At 39.9% G+C, this 18883-nt stretch overlaps 1 protein-coding gene and 1 long non-coding RNA gene across 5 annotated transcripts in view; one reads left to right on the plus strand and one right to left on the minus strand.

Annotated features, from left to right (window-relative positions):
- LOC6046107 (longitudinals lacking protein) overlaps nucleotides 1–17325 on the minus strand; it is a 146757-nt gene extending 129432 nt beyond the window's left edge. For 3 of the 4 annotated variants that reach the window (XM_038260036.1, XM_038260038.1, XM_038260035.1), the window contains exons 1-3: nucleotides 16842–17325; nucleotides 7849–8122; nucleotides 7631–7795 (exon numbers count right to left, since the gene is read on the minus strand). In XM_038260036.1, coding sequence (XP_038115964.1) covers nucleotides 7631–7795; nucleotides 7849–8058 — 375 coding nt within the window. In that variant the 5' untranslated portion in view covers nucleotides 8059–8122; nucleotides 16842–17325. The remainder of the gene's footprint in view (nucleotides 1–7630; nucleotides 7796–7848; nucleotides 8123–16841) is intronic. The other variant, XM_038260037.1, reaches the window with a different exon arrangement.
- LOC6046109 lies at nucleotides 1145–2055 on the plus strand. The gene is made up of 4 exons (XR_005278230.1): nucleotides 1145–1160; nucleotides 1227–1421; nucleotides 1483–1537; nucleotides 1602–2055. It is a non-coding gene; the product is annotated as an uncharacterized LOC6046109 (long non-coding RNA).
- Nucleotides 17326–18883: the final 1558 nt, after the last annotated feature.

Raw genomic sequence — 18883 nt, forward strand, 5'->3', positions numbered from 1 at the left:
GGGTTTGAGTGTATATAAAATTTCGACGGTTTTGTTCGAACGCGAATCAATTCAACACGGAACGTCGGATCGAGGTGCTCTTTGTTGCGTTGGGTTCGTATAAGTCCAAGGAAGGTTCTTACGCTAACTGATTAACACTTTGGCCACTCTGGAACCGATTCCGGAGCATTGGCAAATTGTATGGAGAAAGTTACGTAAAATCATATTTTGATCACAGGAGGCTGAATAAGCAAAAAATCAAAAAAACGTCAACAAACGAAAAAAAGGCAGAACGAAGTTTGTCGGGTAAGGCTTGTAAAATACAAAAATCATTTACTAAAACTGTTTTTTTGAAAAGTAGTCAACATTTCTAAAAACCAATAGTGGGAATCGATTCCCTAGACAATTTTACTTAACAGTCTCCATATTGACCATAGTCCTATGTCCAATTTTTTATTGATTGATTTATCCATGTTGGAAGCTGTGATAGCTGATTCAATCTGCCTTCAAAAATAAAAGGAGGATAGGAAATGAGGAAAATACATTTGAATTTACACTTTGTTATCACTTTTAGTCATTTTCTAGCACTAATTCATTGAACTCCTCATCACTTAAGGGGTTGCATGCATGTAGAAAATCAAAAAATTTCATATTTCAGAAAATTCACTAAAAAGATGATTTTCAATCACTCCTGAAAGTTTCATGAAAATATATCGTGACTGACCTGAGTTAGAGACGATTTAAGTTCACAATTTTGCCATGCGCAAAGTTATGGGAAGTAACCGCGAGGCACTTAATAGCGGCATTTAATCAGCATTATATTGGCATTTAATACCAGCAAATAACGCTTCAAAACATTTAATCAGCACTTTTACCTTGAGAAATATTTCAAGTGGCGCACAGTGATGCAGATTTAATGCCAATGTAATCCATCTGTAAAAGGTATGGCTATGTTTTCATGCTCGTATTAGTGTACGAACGCAGGGAAAAATATTTTGTCGACTTTGAATTAGTTTTTCCTTCAATCAGCATTTTTCTCTCCGTGCATGGTTAGCGACTGAACGGTGTGACGTCATACCGTTTGTTTTGGTTTGGTTTGCCATACGATTTTGCAAGAAATCTCAGTTTCTCGCATAAAATCGTTAAAAATTTGGTTTATTACTGAAAAATAGCAGTTAAAGGTAAGTGCCAACAACTATGACACGTCTACATCAATATTTTTCCACATTAATGTTTTGATATTCCAGATATTGTCGGAATTGCCATAAACTGCGACCAGCACTGACGAACAGAGGACGGTCTCCTTGCGGAACTAAGAACGTGGACCTAACCGATAGTGGCCGTACCAAGGACTTGAAGGAAAACCGGTGCCAGTGGCCGGAAGCAGTCCGTCGGATGGGATACTGCTGAAGCGATCAGCAGCAGCAGCAGCGTCAACATTAGTAAGTTGTTATGCTTCACGATGGACTACAAGTGGCACATACTAACAAATGCCCCCAACAGCAAATGCAGCAGTAGTCTCCACCGGAGAACCAGGTAATTATTTGACGTGATAAAGGTGACTATCGCCAGCCTGGCCACGACTTTAAGTTGGCACTTACCTGATTCCTTTCCCAAACCAGGCCGAGTAGAAACCCATCCAGTCCGTGCTGGCTGCGAACCGCGGCGAAATCGCTACCATGTCTTCCTAGTGTGTAACGAGCTGGGCATGCCGTCGGTGGCCATCTACTCCGAGCAGAATCGCCAGCACATGCACCGACAGAAGGCCGACGAGTCGTACATCGATGGCAAGGGCCTAGCCCCGGTCGAGGTCTGCAACACATTCCAGAAATTATCCGGGTGTGCAAGGAGAACGACGTCGACGACATGCACCCCGGTTAAGGGTCATATCGGTCCATCACCTAAGGTTGTCCAGCAGATGGGAGACAAAGTGGCCGCCCGTAAGGCTGCCATTGAAGCAGGCGTTCTAATCGTACCGGAAACGGACGGTCCCGTGACTATCAAGGTGGAAGTGTTGGTTTTTTGCAAGAAGCACGGATTTCCCGTGATCTTCAAGGCAGTGTTAAGTGGAAGTAGCCGTGGAAAGGAAGTGTGAAAAATGGTAGAGGTCGGGGACAACTTCGAGCGAGCGAGTTCGGAGGCGAAGGCTTCCGTCGGTAATGGTGCCATGCTTATTGGAAGGTTCATCGAACGACCTAGGCATATTGAGTTGCAACTGTTGGATGACAAAGCTGGCAACGTCAGATATGAAAACGCCGGAATGGTGGAGGTCCTTTGAGACGGCAACTTCTACTCATCAAAGTGAACGCCCGTCTGCAAGTGGAGCACCGGAATTGATTTCGTTTAGTTGGGACTAAATCTAAAATCCGTGTCGCCGAGGGAATCACGCTGGCAGAGTTGGGATACACTCATGATATCATTAAAACTCCCCAACAGCAGCAACCGCTAATACAGCCTAATTACGAAGAACAACAAATGGCAAAAAGTTGATCTCAACGATTTTTTTTAAATTAGCAAAAATACAACAAAATACTGTTAGGTACATAACATATGCACACTATATGTAACAGAAATATATTCTTAAAACAGCTTAAAACTACTCTTCAGTTCAATTTGTTTTCATTCATCTTGTTATCATCGATGGCAACTAGTTTTAATTCATAAAAGTACTTCTCGGTTTGTATTTAAGACCAAATTCATTTGGAACCCCGATCGTACAGAACTTCAATCTCCCCCTTCTTGGACAATTTTCCATACAAAAAAAACTAAAGTATCCACGTGGTTTATGGATGGTCCCCTAGTTATATGTGTCCAAACAACTCCTGAAAATTTTACGCCGATTGGTATTGTCGATGCGGATTGGTATACACTGCTCGTGTACTTCCTCTGAAGTTTCGTTTAAAAGTGTTCATATCAGGAATAAATAAAAATCTCGATAAAATCTTTCACCACTCATGTACAACATAGTTCAAATTAATCTTTTCATGCGTGAAAGTAACCAAAAAAGCATAAATTGCAATAAAAAGATCATTTTTCATTGATTTTGTATACCATCCTGCAGTGCCGAGAACGGTATGACGTCATCACGAGAGGCTTCGCGAATGTTGACACTTTTTCGCTTACTAACACTAATCCAAAACGTTTTCAGCCGGACCTTTTAAATATACGGACATTGATTTAATGCCACATCGAAAGCTCGAATAAAAATAAACTGCTTTATCGACGGCAAGGCTGGAAAAAAACAGCTGCTCCACACACTTGGTGGTGGGCCTCCTTTGTTTTTTTTTTCTCCTGTTGCGTTTCATGAGTCAGTGTGACGCTTTATTGTAATTTTTGCATTTTTCTCGTCGATCTCCAGGATGCGCGCCAGCCAACTGATGTATTCTGAATTGAGTGTTTGTTTTGAAAGTTTTAGTCGATGTGGTTGATGCATCGAACATTCATGAATACTTTCTTTCTGCTGTTTAGAGTTTCTGGTTTATGAGAAAACCCCGTTGTAATTTCGTTGGACGGAAATCATTGATTATTACTCAGCAAATTACGGCCAGCCAGTCAAGTGCAGTACAATTAATTATGGAAGGCTTGGGGTTAATAGGGACAAGCACTGGCTAACGGCTAACGTGAACTGCTTTTCCGAAGAGTGCTTGGTCCACGGTTGGCAAAATTTTACAAAGTGTATCAGACTTCCGGAAAGCAGCTTTTTGCTTGTGAGAAAAGTCATTCAATTTACCAGAGAACTTTTGATAATGTCCTTTGTACTTTTGGGCATATGTTTAGAAAAAAATGGCTTAATTACAACAAAAAAAAAATAAAACGGCGGGCGAACCCAGTTCACGCAAAATTAAAACTGATACACACTGGGGGAACTGCGCCTTAGCCAGCACGCTTGTTGGAATGGTATGACGGGTGAAGGATTAAAGTCAATAAGAGCGTGCCTGGCTGAAATGTTTTCCGTATCGATGGGTTACTTTGTTGATAAACATCAAAGGCTTTGAAGCACATTTTCAAGGTCGTAAATGGCGATTTAATGTGATAAATCTGTATTTTATCTGTACATGTCAAATTCGAAGCCATATAAGACATTTTTAAAATTTAAACAGCAGATTTTAGCTTTTTAATCATATTAAAGCATAATTAAATTAATAAATTGTTGATTTTTTTTAAATATATTGCGGATTTCAGAGATTTTGCAACAATCGTGTAAGTGTAAAAAGCTCTCCAACAATGTGCACACCTCAAACTACAACAAAATAAAAACTATCTAAGACACCCTAGTTTGAATCTGATCTAAAGTGGTCGAAAGCAACAAAGTTCAGTGGAGACACGCACCACTCTAGGCGAGCGGGAAAAGAAGGGATTTTCAGTGTGCAAATATTTTGTGTACAGTTATTATTTGCACAGGGGGAGAATTTAGTGCAATAATCATTTAAAAAAAATGTGTATGTGTATCTGTGTATTTTTGGGACAGAAAAATCTGTAAAATACACATTTATCGGTATATCTGACATGACTGGTTATGAGAGTGTGCCTACTGAGTAGGCGACGACCACATATTGAGATTGAGAGCTTTGGTAGCAAGGTTCAGACAAATCCAAATAGGTTAAAGCATAGAATAGGTATAGGTAGAATTGCCACTCATTCATCTAACCGGGAAACAAAACAGTGCTGCCTAATTGAGATTGGTGGCGAAACGGGGAACTAACCTACTCTGCGCATTCAGGATATAAGATGATCGTAGTTAGGTGGGCATTGAATATTATTTTAAAAATTTCAGGAATAATCCTGCAAAAAATAATGTCAATGGTTTTCTTTTTTTTAATTGTAAACTATTTTTCAAGAGTTTTTTTTAAAGGTCCTATAAACATATGAAAGACAATAGCTTAAAGGACCTTTAAAAAAACTTTAGATTTTATTTAAATCTCGACAGTAATAAAATAAATTTCTTGCAAATGTTTGCAAATACAAATTTTAGCGTTCCGTAAGTTCCGGTGGTTCAAAATTGCAAGAGCTTACGAAGTTCTTTGGATCGGTCTTTCGCCAGCACACAAATTCAGCTACAGGAACGATTTTTCGCCGGCACACACATATGCACTTAGGAAGGAACCGGTCAAGAAAAAAATCAAATGGGCAGCAGCGGCGGCGAGAGCAAGCCAGAGAGGGTGAAGAAATGCCACAAGAAATCGCTCCCTCTCCTTTTTTCTGCTGTTCGTAAAGCTGTTTCTTGACCTTTTTACTTCCGAACTCCGTACTAGCCTATTATCCGGCGAGAAATCCCGATAAGCTCTTCCGGCTCTGAACCTCCGAAGCACTCAAGCTTCCGCAATTAAAACAAATAAACTTTTTTTTCAGTAAACAGCGTTTAAAGGACGTGCAGATGAATAATTCAAAACATTTTTGATTTTTATTATTCATAAATTGATTGAGAATCGATTAAAAAACCGCTTTGTTAACAACTGGCGCTAAGGACCTTTTGAAAAAAAAGAAATGTCAAATTAAAACGCGCCCGCTATCTGTTACTGCAAATGACAGCGTGCCAAAAATGCGCACCTCACGATGGCGCTGTCGACAGTGTCGCCAAGCGACTATATGGGGCAAGCAACGAGTGGTATACCTATACCTATACCTACTCCACAGAGAACAGATGTATATCATTGAACAAACAGCATTGAAAAACGTGTGTAAAAATTCAAACCAAAATACATTGAAAAGAGCTAGGGTGTGCACTATCCGCCTAGATAGCGCCACTTCCGAAATCATGATGGCCCACAGTAGCAGAACGTTGGACCATCTAATCACTGCATAAAACATTCCGTACGAACGACATCAGACCAATATCTGAACGCCTTCATCAGAGGGTTGCAATTTTACGCGCCAAAGAAAGTAAATAAAACGAAATCGGACATAACATGTGTAAAGGGACTATTTTAAGTTGTCGCTGGAAAAATCATTTTTGAATGAATTTTCTGTTATGTTTTCGTTGCGTTTTTGCATTATTGTTAGTCAACTGGAATTATACAGAAGTGAATTTTATATTTAAACGAGGTTAACATTTATTTTCATCCGAAATTATTGAGCCTTTTTCATTGTTAAGTCAAGAATTCTCAACCGCGACGGTGGCGCCGCCAAGCGTATCCTGCACACTCTAATTTCTTTGATGCAAGATTGTATGCAACGCATTTTTTTTAGTGCAACAGTGTTTACACACAAGTTCGAGCCTAGATGTACATCTGTTCTCTGTGGTGCAACAGTGTTTACACACAAGTTAGAGCCTAGATGTACATCTGTTCTCTGTGCCTACTCTATGGTTAAAGTCAGGAAGGTGCTGTTTCCTATCCCTCGCCTAGAGCAGACCAAAATCCATGATAAAGCTGCCATACAGATTGTCAAGGCAAACAGATTGGCCAATGTTTGACAGATCCAAACGCGCTGGACACCAACCGCCCTTTACGCCCAGCAAAACTGGCAGTGTTGCAACGCAAAACATACGTTGCCAGTGCCGATTTATTTTGCATCGACCAATCTGTCTCCCTTGACAATTTGTAAGCTGCCAGACTAAATCTGTCAGACCTAGAGACCCTAAATAGGGAGACTGGTCTTAGCTTGCTAAATCAATCTGGCAACGTATGTTTTGAGCTTGGCAACACTGATAAGTTTTGCTGGGCGTAAAGACAAATGCTCGTTTGGATACGTCAAACTCGCGCCTGTTTGGGTACGTCAAATTCACTTCGTCCCAGTCTCCCTATTTAGGATCTCTAGTCAGACCAAGACTGTCAGACCAAAGAGTAAAAAGTAAACAATCTTGGTCTTTGACGTAGGTGCACACAAATCAAGAAATGAAAATTTGAAAAATAATTTTATTTTTTCAACTCAATAACTGGTTTTGGGCTGCAAAATCAAATGTACGCCAGAAAATGATCAAATAGTGCGGTGTCCTGTACACTGACAATTAAATAAGCAGTTAAGAACCTTATTCGTCCACTTTGATTTTTGATCGCGTTTTCGGTTTACACCTGAACAATCTTGAAATGATTTATGCGGATTTGTGATTCCTCTCGTTCCATCATTCCCCCACTGAGAATTTTAGCTCGAGCCTCGACTCGATTCAGGCTCAATCTCGAGCCAAAATTCTCAGTGGGCCTTGGTTAAAGCCGCATGCGAACTACACTGAAATAAAAAAAAAAGTACAAAATTCTTATATACTAAGAATTTTGGCTGTTTTCCTTATTTAGTGATCTGAAAAATCCAATTACTAATGGTACGTTCGATTGAAGAGCCGGTGCGGCACTGAGTGCCGCACTCGTCGGTGTCAGTTTTGGTTCAATCGAACGTCATTTGTCAGTGCGCGTGGAACTCGCATGAAACTGAAAAAATATCGAGTGCGGCACTAGAGTTTCAGTTCCAAGATGGCGGCGAAACTCGTGCGGAACTAGCGCGAGTTTCTTCAAAGAAACACTTTGACAGCTCTGAGTGCGGCACTCAGTGTGGCGCTAGCCATCAAACGAACGTACCATAAATAAGAAAAGGAGGAAAATTTTGTACTTTCTTTTTTATTTCAGTGTACGCTCACGAGTGTTGCTAAAAAATAATTCTGCTGCAACATTAGGCTTAATAAAAATTTAAGGGCAATTTACAATTATTTTCACCAACTTACCTGTAATTCGGATTCGGAAACATCAATCTCGCCACGATACACAAATTCTATGATGAATTGTAAATCGGAGAAACATATATCCGCTGGCAAGATGATTGTAGGATGTTTGCATGGATTATCGAGCAGAATTTTTTGAAAATACGCAGAGCAGGCTGATAGAACGACCTAAAATTCAAACTTAATGTTGTATCGGCTCAAAACGACTAGCGCATACCAACCTTATGAGCCTTCAAAGAATTGTATTCACACGCAAGAGTGACATCAACAAACGATTGTGTTTCCAGTAGTTCGTGAAAAACTGAGGTCATGTTTGACTGGTAGTTGTTCCATCTCAGGCTAAAGTACTGATGAGACGATCTTACTCCTCCCTTGGAGTAAGGTGACATCGAGGGGAATGCCATGGTTGATGTTGCAGGCTTGGCATCCATAATTTTGGTATAGCGTAAAATATTCACTGATGTTTTGATACTTTCAATCGGTAGTATCGAGACTCTGCAAATAAAACGTAATGCTTTAGTTTATTTTATCTTTAGAAGTGGAGGATTTTTTGATCGATCAAACTACTAAATTGCTGTGTTTTTGTTATGGAATTCTTTGCAAAAAAAACCCAGAAAATCAAGTGTTTGTATTAGAATTTGTTGGGGGAAAAATCACTTCATAAATACCGGTCACGTGCACACAATTTACAAGTCTGATAATTCCTTTCCCGAGCAGACGGAAATAACTTGGGAAGGTCATTTTTTGATATTGTGAGAAGATCAAAATCCGTTATTGGGATGATCGGATTAGTTGTTAAAATAACAAATTTCCATAACAAAGATTTGTTCGAAAAATAACTAAAATTGTTATTGCTCTGTTATTGCAATAACATACTAATAACATAGAATCCAGAACAATAGAATAACAAGGTTAGTTATTCTGAGCGATGGATGGGGAGCACCCAAATAACAAAAACTGTTATTTATAAGGATTGATTGCATAACAAAAGTGTTATTATTTTATCCCGGCCGGGCAAAAAGTTGTATCTCAGAAAAAATCTTCCTTTGTTCGTAGGAAAATTCTCAGCTAGGCAGGATAAGTTGGGAGCTCTAACTCCATCATTTCCTTTTTTTGTAAAACTTTCGATAGAAACTAGCTTGCTTTTTATGAGTTGTAACCAAATTTCAAAGTGTTGAAAGCCAACTGTAGCTTGAATATTGTTTTTAAATGTGTTCTAAAATGTTTGCTAACACATCTTTTAGAAATTATAATTTACTGTGAATATTTCATACTCCATTTTTTGCTAGATAGAAAAGTACCGTTATCTGGGGTGAATCGGGCTACAAGGAGCCCAAACTCGCCTCATGCTGTTTCAGCCTTGTTACTGCGAAATATTTGGAATTTTGATCGGTTTTGAATAAAACAGACACAAATTAACAAAAATAGAGCATCGCTTTCCAAATTTAAGCTTTTGAGTGCTCTAAAACCTGATATCCCTATTCAAACAGTAGTCCAGATTCGCCCCAGATGACGTTAAAATGTGTTCAACATACAATCAATAGGAAAGAAAAAGTGATAGGTTTACTTTGGGATATTACTTTATTTAACTTACTTTGCTGACGATCTGCATATCCATCTTTCAGATGAAGTTTGTGCTAAGGTTCCTTTTTTCCGTCCATAGGAAATCCGGCGTGCGCAAAAAAGTCTGCCCCAACGTAGAACACCAGGTTGATTTCCGGTTTCCTGTAAAAAGAGAAAAAGAACTCAAAGTATCAATTCTTTAATGACAATTTGATTATTTTAGCAGTACAATGTAAGGAAAATGTGCCTGTTCTAATAAAATAAAATTTCTAATCTGCGATTGGGCGTATAATAATCGCTGAGTCATCATTAGGTACTCAATGGAAATACATTCTTCGTTGCCAAAAGTACATTTTTGTTTGAGTACGCAAATTTTGCAAGCAAGCAACATTTATGTGCCTCTGATGTGTGTCTAAAATGTATATTTCCCCTTAGATGGTTAGGAGGAGGAATAGAATAAGGAAGTGAAGAAAGGGAAACAGAAAAGTACGAGTAGGTGGAGGAAAAGTTAAATATACTTATCTAATTGACCCCGCCTACACGAACTCCGTTGCGGAACAACGACGACCCACGGCCGTTATCGACAACCTACCGATAACCTCACGATCAGGTCCAAGCCAAGAGATTGTCGTCGGCACACGGCAGTCTGACCCAATAGTCCGTCGGGTTTCGCCGGAAGAATCTTCAGCAGCCGGGTTCATAACCTCAAATCTGAAAAGGAACGGCATGTTTGTTTACACAGACTAACTTTCGTGGTTTTCCGGTTGATTTGTTGAGGTCCCAAATGAATGTTCCGGAATGTAAACAAACCCTCTAAAGCCTCACGTAAGATAAAAGAACCAGGCTCATTTCAAAACAAACCAATCAATTAGAAATCCACTCAATGTTGTTCTTTCACGGAGTCTGATCAGATCAGAAAATTACTTACCCGCTCGAAGGTTTACGCACACGGTAGAGGAACAATCCCGGAATCGGTTGACACCATCGTTGCAAATCTTCTTTTCAGGCAGCTTCGATCCAGCTTGTCACGAGCCGCGACAACTAAAAAAAAAGCCGAAGCTTGTTGCTCGCCATTTTTAATGACATTTTAATTCACTAAAAACAAACACACACGATTGGGAAACGGAAACAGGCTAAGTCGCAAAACAAGCAAACGAAGGGCATTATTAAGCCAGGTAAACAAACTCTTATTTGCTGCGGTGATTTGCCGCAGTCTCCCACTTTTTTAAAATGTCAGCACCATCGTTTCCCTCCTCCTCCTCCACACACAGTCAAACATAAACACCAAAAATACTGATTTTACACGTTCCCCTAGCTTCCATTTCGTCGCGGTCAGAAACACCTATGACGGGACTGGATTCAGGACGGATTTCTACACCAACTGTTCCGATAAACTCAAACGCGACGGACCATCCGACGACACGATTCGAAAACAACAACAACGCTTGCTTTGATCGTTTCGTTTGACGTTCCCAGTGTCGTTTTTGGGGGCGTCCGCAAACAACGTTGGCGCAAAAAGTATAGAAAACATTGCTTGCATTTGCACAAGGACAATTCTAGCAAAACAATGCAAAAGGACCGAAGCCGAAGTGTAAACAAAGAGTCTATCCTGCTCACGTCAGTTGATGTTTACATTCGGAACGAGTAGGATAGACTCTTTGTTTACACTTCGGCTTCGGTCCTTTTGCATTGTTTTGCTAGAATTATTAAATAATTGGATCGCTCGTTTTGTAATTTCAAAAATATTTTCCATCTAAGACGCTAAACCAAGCGCAGATCCACGTCAACTCCAAACGGCACAAGCTCGCTCGGTCACGAGACACCCCCGGAGGAAATTCAGAAGAACTCGAGTGCGTAACCAGCCGCCAAAGTCGACGGCGGTTCTCTTCCGGCTGATTCCTTCGGCGCTGGTGTGAACATCAAACGGGATGTAATCAACATCCTCCGGAAGAGGAAGAGGATTCAACGGACGAGCAGAAGATCAGCGAAATCGACGAGCAAATTCAAACTAGTTCCTGGTGCTGAGCTTGGAGCGGAAAAAGGACGAGGTGCGGAAGCGGACGGCATCGACGAAGGCCGCAGGAGAGAGACGGATTATTGTGGTTGTTGGCGCTGCTGTCAAGATGGAGATTAGGAAGGAGGTAACACTGAGCGGCGGTTGCCCCTTCCTTATTCGATACGGAAATGCTAAAAACTACATACGCTATCTTAAACAAATTCATCTCGACGGCAATTTCAAACTGATTTGCCGGACCTGTCAATTGTGTCCCTCATCCGGACAACCGCGCAGTGTTCGTAGGCGTCATCCAGCCTTTGACATTCCTTTGACACGACGGACCTTAACGGAACGCTGTACAACTACAGCCATCGTCGTCACTTACTTCCTTCTTAATCTCCTGCGACCTTCGTTGATGCCGTCCGCACCTCGTCCTTTTCCGCTCCAAGCTCAGCACCCGGGACTAGTTTAGAATTTGCTCGTCGATTTCGCTGATCTTCTGCTCGGCCGTTGAATCCTCTTCCTCTTCCGGGGGATGTTGATTATATCCCGTTTGATGTTCACACCAGCACCGAAGAAATCAGCCGGAAGAGAACCGCCGTCGTCTTTGGCGGCCGGTTACGCACTCGAGTTCCTCTGAATTTCCTCCGGGGACGTCTCGTGGACCGGGCGAGCTTGTGCCGTTTGGAGTTGACGTGGATCTTCCACACGGCCTCGGAACGGATCACCAAACGGCAAAAACGCATGTCAGGAACACGGTATGACGAGCTCGCTGTTACCACCGTTCCCACAACTCCCCAACGTGGAAACTCTGGATCTTTTGCTCGTCGATCAACCCCACTAACTCCAACCGGACGGCGCTGGTTCCGTGCGCCTCAAACACTTCCCGTTTCCACACCGGCCAGAATTTTCTGAGACACGGGCACGAAGATTCCTCCGTCGTCGGAAATTGGGCGATCGTAGTCCCATAGTGCAAAATAACAGCAACTTTACGCAAATCGCGCGATCTCGCAGGCAAATAAAAATCATGAGAGCTAACCAAAACAAACAAAATTTGACAGTTCTTCCAAGACAGTTCTGTACCAAGCGAGGGATAGGACACAGTTGCAGGTGCCATTCACAAACAACGAAATTGTTATAAATATCGAGCAACTACACTAAACCCTGGTTTTTACACCTTTAGTTTGACCTGGGTAAAAGGAGAGAGCCTTCTGTATCATTTTAAACAATAAGTCATGAGTTCTCATTTCTGCTCTCCCAACCGCAAGCCTATGGAGGTGGTTCGCACTGATAGCGGATCGACATCCTCTCCGCTTGCCCAAAAGTTTGACCAAGTTTGACCATACATGAAATTAATCAACTCAAGCAAAACAATGTAAATGGGCCAATGCGAGTTTTTTTGTTCGAAAATTGCTTTTAATTTAATCGCAAAAAAACGATTTTTTATCAAAGTCCAGCACAAACATGAAACATCAAAATATATGCTCATTATGTGAGACTATGAAAATTATTCTAAGTGCCGGGAATTAAAAAATTCTGTCAGCGAGTGGAAATTTTGCTAAGTCCGGAAAAAATCGAAATGTGCACATAATAATTATTTCACTAATTCCCAATGGAATATCAAACCAATAACAGTTCCTGTTATTATACAAGAAAATGGAAAAACATAACTTAAACTGTTATTATCATCTTATTTCACATTTCCAATGGAATATCAAACCAATAACAGTTACTGTTATTATGGAATTAAATGTAAAAACATAACTTAAACTGTTATTATTATCTTATTTCACATTTCCAATTGAATATCATCCCAATAACATTGTTTGTTAAAATAACAGAAAGTGTTATTATTTTTTCTTCAAAAAAATATTTATAAGAATATTCAATAACAGTTTCTGTTATTTTAACAAAATCTGTTATTGAAATGACATGAATTTTGTTATTACCGTCTGCCCGGGTTTAGCTTAATTCCATTTATACTAAAAAGTTTCAAAGCCAAGCTCCTGTTGCAACGCTCATATTTAAAGCTTGGGATGAGTACGCCCAACGGAATATTTTTTTAATCTTTCAGGCCTGAGTTTTGAAAAAAAAAAGTCTTCTGATGATGAGAAAACGATTTCAAGGTCGCAATTCGCAATTATCAGTGTAAGAACGGGCCTTGACCGATCTTATGCAGCAGGTTCCCGACGAACACGAACTGCCCTTACACATACATCTCACCCTTGCTCTAAGTCAGTACGAGCAACACGCTAGAACATGCTTGGAGTGTTCGTGCCAGGCACCTGTTCCGGTTACGCATTTGAACTCGTTCCAGTGGTGGTACATTGCTCTACGCAATTTGATGTAAGTATAAGCGCCTAACCATTTATAGTGTGCTTATCAACATTTATTTAAGCGAAAAGTGTATTATTCATAGTGTGTATTTTTTTCTCCTGAAATCTTTCCTAGTGTTGGATCAAGTTTATCTGTTGCATTTTCTATGTCGCGGTGTGTTGTTACAATTTATTGGTCATAAGCATTTTATATAAAAAAAGCAAAATTACAATAGTAATATTAGTGTTAATTCTTTGATCATTCCATAAATTAAGTAAGGGCTCGAACCTCACTTGTTTGAAGCAAAGAGTGAAGATTGAAAACAAAAGAGGATATATTTATATAAAAAAACAAGAATCAGTAGTAAGAGAATGTAGTAGATGTAAAAATAGACAAGAGTTAATAAATAGAGATAAAAACAGGCTTAGATTATAGAGGTTAGGTCGTTAGCTCATGTCAGGTGTAGGAGTCGTCTCTATTCTATTTTATCTCTATTCTATGGTGCGGGGCAGAATGGGTCACCTTAGAAAACAATCTGTTTCGACTAATACAACGTTGAAGGGTGATTAGAAATGACTTAAGGGACCTTTTCAACATAGTTTCCATGGAGTAAGATCACTTTTATAAAAATAAGTCCCTTACCAAAACAAACATTTTTAGAAATAGTGTTAATATGTAGAAATTAGACACTATTTTTACAAATAGGGGCAGGGGGGCAGAATGGACCATGGGGGCAGAACAGGCCACCCTTGGTTTTGGGCTTTAGAATGGATTTAGACCAACTGTAAGGCAAGGGTCTTATAAAGGACGTCAAATAGCATCACCATACCGAAAACGACGTTTGAATTCATTGTATTTTTCGAATTATGAGCAAAAATGTAAGTTTATTGACAAAACCACGCAAATGTTGTTTATTTCGAGGTTCTTAAATAAGCTTTCTGAAAAGTTGGATTGTTTGAAAAAGTTTGCTCAATGCTTATAACGTTACTAGCTACTACTACCAAGGTATACAAACAACAACGGAACCTTAAAATCATTTAGAGGCTTGGTGGTGGAAGTGTTAAATTATAAGGCAGGAAAAGGTCGATTCTGCCTCCAAGTGGATTTTAATTTAACACTTCCAACACCAGGACCGAGCCTGGTAACGCTTCCGCCTCGTAAGCGGTAGATCGGGATTCAAATCCCAGCTCGGACCAACACAACTGGTGATATTTTCCCTTCTGGATTCGATTGCTTAGTAAAGGGAATTCGAGATTCGAACTGACGGCCTTTGGATTGTGAGTCCCACTCGTCCCACTGCTTACCAGCGACTCCACCGAGACAGAACCCAGGGAGACTACTCCTACACCTGGATTGAGCTAACGACCTAACCTCTAGGTTAGACCGGGTGCAACATTTACTTCCCCGACCGACGGAAGGCGTGATCAGACAAATCTTGTCTCGAAAAATGCCACCTGAACCGTCTGGGATCGAACATTTTACCGTGGATCAACTATGATCCCCTAAGAAAGAGCTGTTAAGTAAGATACTTGCTATCAAGAAAGGCCGATGATCCCCTAAGAAAGAGCTGTTAAGTAAGATACTTGCTATCAAGAAAGGCCGCGCTCTCAATTTTTTTAAATTGATTTTAAACCTTCATAGTCGTGCATTGTCGTTACGAACAATAATATCAACAATTTAAGCATAATTTTAAGACTCGATTGCCTAAAATAATCCTGTTTTGGTAGGAACTACTCTGAAAAACTGTGTTTTTTGACGCTTCATTTTCACTTATCAACGAGACCAGAGAAAGGGTGTAGTAGAATTGGAGTGTGCAGCTGTGTATATTCCACGCCGCCATACACTTTTCTCTATAGCTTGACTATGTAATCACCTCTAGTCTCAATACCATTTCAACTAGAGGAGAGGAAACGTAAAATAATGTGCGAGGGTCGTCCGAAAACGACGGTGGGAGTGGATTTGACGGAGATACAGTACCGGTCAAAAGTATATGACATTGCACGATTTGTCAAACATAACCTAACACGAGCGAACACCGTTGTTGCTGCTTCGGGAAGGATTCCGCTGCCGGATGTCGAGCGGGCGTAGCTGGACTTCCGCGCTGCTAGACGTCTTCCCTTAGTGACGGTATCGGCTAACCCAGCACCTGGCTGATCCGGTTGAACCAAGAGGGAAACCTCCTAGACGATGATGGCGCGTTCCGCGCCAGAGGTGAAGATGGTCCTTGAAATTTCGATGCTGGCAATGGCCTCTGCGCATTCACAGGCCTGGACCGACACCGTGAGTTGCGAGGTCCTGCGGATTACTGACTTCCGCCGGGGCACTTCCTCTTCCGGAATGCAGAGCGTGATCAGTACGAAAACGGGACTGACACTGGGACACTCGACTAACCACACGGACGCCTGAATGGCAAAAGACCCCGATCTTTGGAATCGGCGATGAAATTCCACATCTCCCTTCTAATATTTTCCAGAGGGAAATTCCACCATTTCCAATCCCACCCATTTTTGATGCAGTCTCGACGCAGCGCTGTCGAACCTGTCTTTATTGCAGCGGTACGCAAATCCCTTCGCTGCTAGTGTAGGATGTAGTGTTGTATGATAAGGAATTACGTTAAAAAGTAATGGCTCGTTCAAGAACTGTGACCAACTGTTACAAGATGGCCGATATAATTATGCCCTCGAGCTCATTAGAAAAAAATTACCCGTAAAAAAACCCAAAGGTTTCAACTACAAGAATCGATCCCAGAACCTTTTACAGACCATCTCAATGACTTAACTGCCTCGGCTTGATGACTAGATTGCGGTTAGAAGTCGATGTATTACACTTATTTTGTTTTGATGGTGTGATGGAAAATCGGTTTGTCAACTGTGATGAAAATTATTCCGCAGCACTCTACTGAGGTACAAAGTGCGCAAAGTTGACAGTTCTCAGTCCTGCAAAGCAGTGTGATGAAAACATCTAGGCATAGCATGATTGACACAAAACTCTAGAAATTGCTGCAAAACGCAATTTGGTGAGGTTTGGTCGAGCGAACACAAGGAATTTGAATTTAGTGTTAGGTTTGACAAATCATCTAATGTCATATACTTTTGACCGGTACTGTATGAGGAGAACAGATACACCTCCAGGACAAAGAAAATTGTACTTTTCCGTCACTACAAATTCATGTACAGTGTAAAATTTTCTCATTTTCGTTAGTTTATTTTCATGGTTGCAATTTTTTTTTTGCTTGATTCTTCATAAATTCATATGTTCACCCAAATACCACGATTTTTACTTTGAATATTATCAATAAATTATTCTAACCCACACACTTGTAGAACTAAAGAGACAAACCTTAGCTTGGTGTATTTCAATAACCACTTATGACAGTTTTTTCTCCGCTTTGGATTGTTTTTTATTCTTTCAATGTTATTTTCTGTTCCACCGTAGTCTTTTTACTCCGTTTTTTATCAACTTTTTTCTTGCCACAGATACTCTATGGCCACATATTTGCACCAACTTTTTTTTTATTTGTTCAATTCTTCACTTCCATTTCGCTACACCACTACACAACTACCTCTGTGGAGGTAAGATAGTCTCTTGTGTCATGAAAATTTTGCCTTACATTGCACAAACAATGATTAACACATTAGGGCAATTTTTGATTATAACATAGTATAACCATCAAATAAATTTTCACGTAATGCACAGTTTCATGCTCTCATTTCGATAGTTCACGAATAATTTTACTCAATTGGCTGAATTTTTTTGCACACTCGATTTGCTGTGAATCAAATTCGCTAGACTCGGAGAGACGGTCGCAGTTTCTCTTCTTCGACAAATATTCGGGACTTAACATAGCAAAAGGCCGCATCTACAACATGTGAAACAAACTTTTTCGATGTATGGCTGTTTCAAAGAAAGATGCTAGGGGTTGATCACTTCGAGTATATCGCATACGGCGTATCATACGCGCATATTATTCACGTAGTACGCCTAAGGGACCATCCATAAACCACGTGGACACTTTTTTGGGAATCTGTAACGCCACCCCCCCCCCCCCTCGTGGAAAATTGTCCATAAAAACTTTTTGTATGGATCGTGGACAATCGCCATCACACCCCCTCCCCTACAGTGGTCACGTGGTTTATGGATGGTCCCTAAGCTGCGAAACGTTAATTTTCATTTACTGTTCTGATTTGCGATTTGTTTTGGTTGATTAAACTATTCCCTTATTTTGAATCAGATAATGAACAGGTTATTGAGGTTTTGCAGCGCGACTGCGTTTCAAATGTAGGTGGCGCCAAATTGAGGTTACTTGCCTAAAGTCGTATGCCTTTCTGTCGATTAAAGAACAAAATCGCTTATTTCTCATGATTCCCTGCATCAATCTTCATGAAACTGGTTGCAAAAGACGAGAAAAATTTTTTGCTTTAAAATAATGAACATCAACTTTTGGGCGCGCAAAAATTGGTGACCTTTTTCTTTAAAAAACATGTTTTGGAACACGAAAAAATGAGTTTCCCCGTATATATCAATGAAATAAACAGTTATATAGTTGATAACAGATGTGTTAACGTATATTCAACAATTTGTATTGATTTTTGACAGACTTTCTTGCCAAATAGTCCAAATTACTATCTTTTTCTAAATCTACAGTTTTCTCATAGAAAAGTCAAACAAATATTGGAAAGTTATACACCAAATTATTGGAAATAATTTTTCTCATCCGAATCCGGCATAAGTTTTATAAAAATGTTGATTAGGAAGGAAAAAACACAATTTTTCTAAAAATCATAGGTTTACGCTATTTGTACATAGGTGGCGACACGCGTCTTTTAGCTTTGCTGCAAATTCTCTATATAGGCCATCACAAAAATATTTTCGTTTATATCAATAGAGAATTTGCAGCAAAGCTAAAAGACGCGTGTCGCCACCTATGAACAAATAGCGTAAACCTATGATTTTCAGAAAAATGTGTTTTTCCATCCTAATCAACATTTTTATAAAACTTATGCCGGATTCAGATGAGAAAAATTATTTCCAACAATTTGGTGAATAACTTTCCAATATTTGTTTGATTTTTCTATGAGAAAACTGTAGATTTAGAAAAAGATAGTAATTTGGACTATTTGGCAAGAAAGTCTGTCAAAATCAATACAAATTGTTGAATATACGTTAACACATCTGTTATCAACTATATAACTGTTTATTTCATTGATATATACGGAGAAACTCATTTTTAGTGTTCCAAAACATGTTTTTAAAGAAAAGGTCACAAATTTTGCGCGCCCAAAAGTTGATGTTCATTATTTTAAAGCAAAAAAATTTTCTCGTCTTTTGCAACCAGTTTCATGATGATTGATGCAGGGAATCATGAGAAATAAGCGATTTTG

The sequence above is a fragment of the Culex quinquefasciatus genome, chromosome 3, assembly GCF_015732765.1.
Source record: "Culex quinquefasciatus strain JHB chromosome 3, VPISU_Cqui_1.0_pri_paternal, whole genome shotgun sequence".
In the NCBI taxonomy this organism is placed as follows: Eukaryota; Metazoa; Arthropoda; class Insecta; order Diptera; family Culicidae; genus Culex; species Culex quinquefasciatus.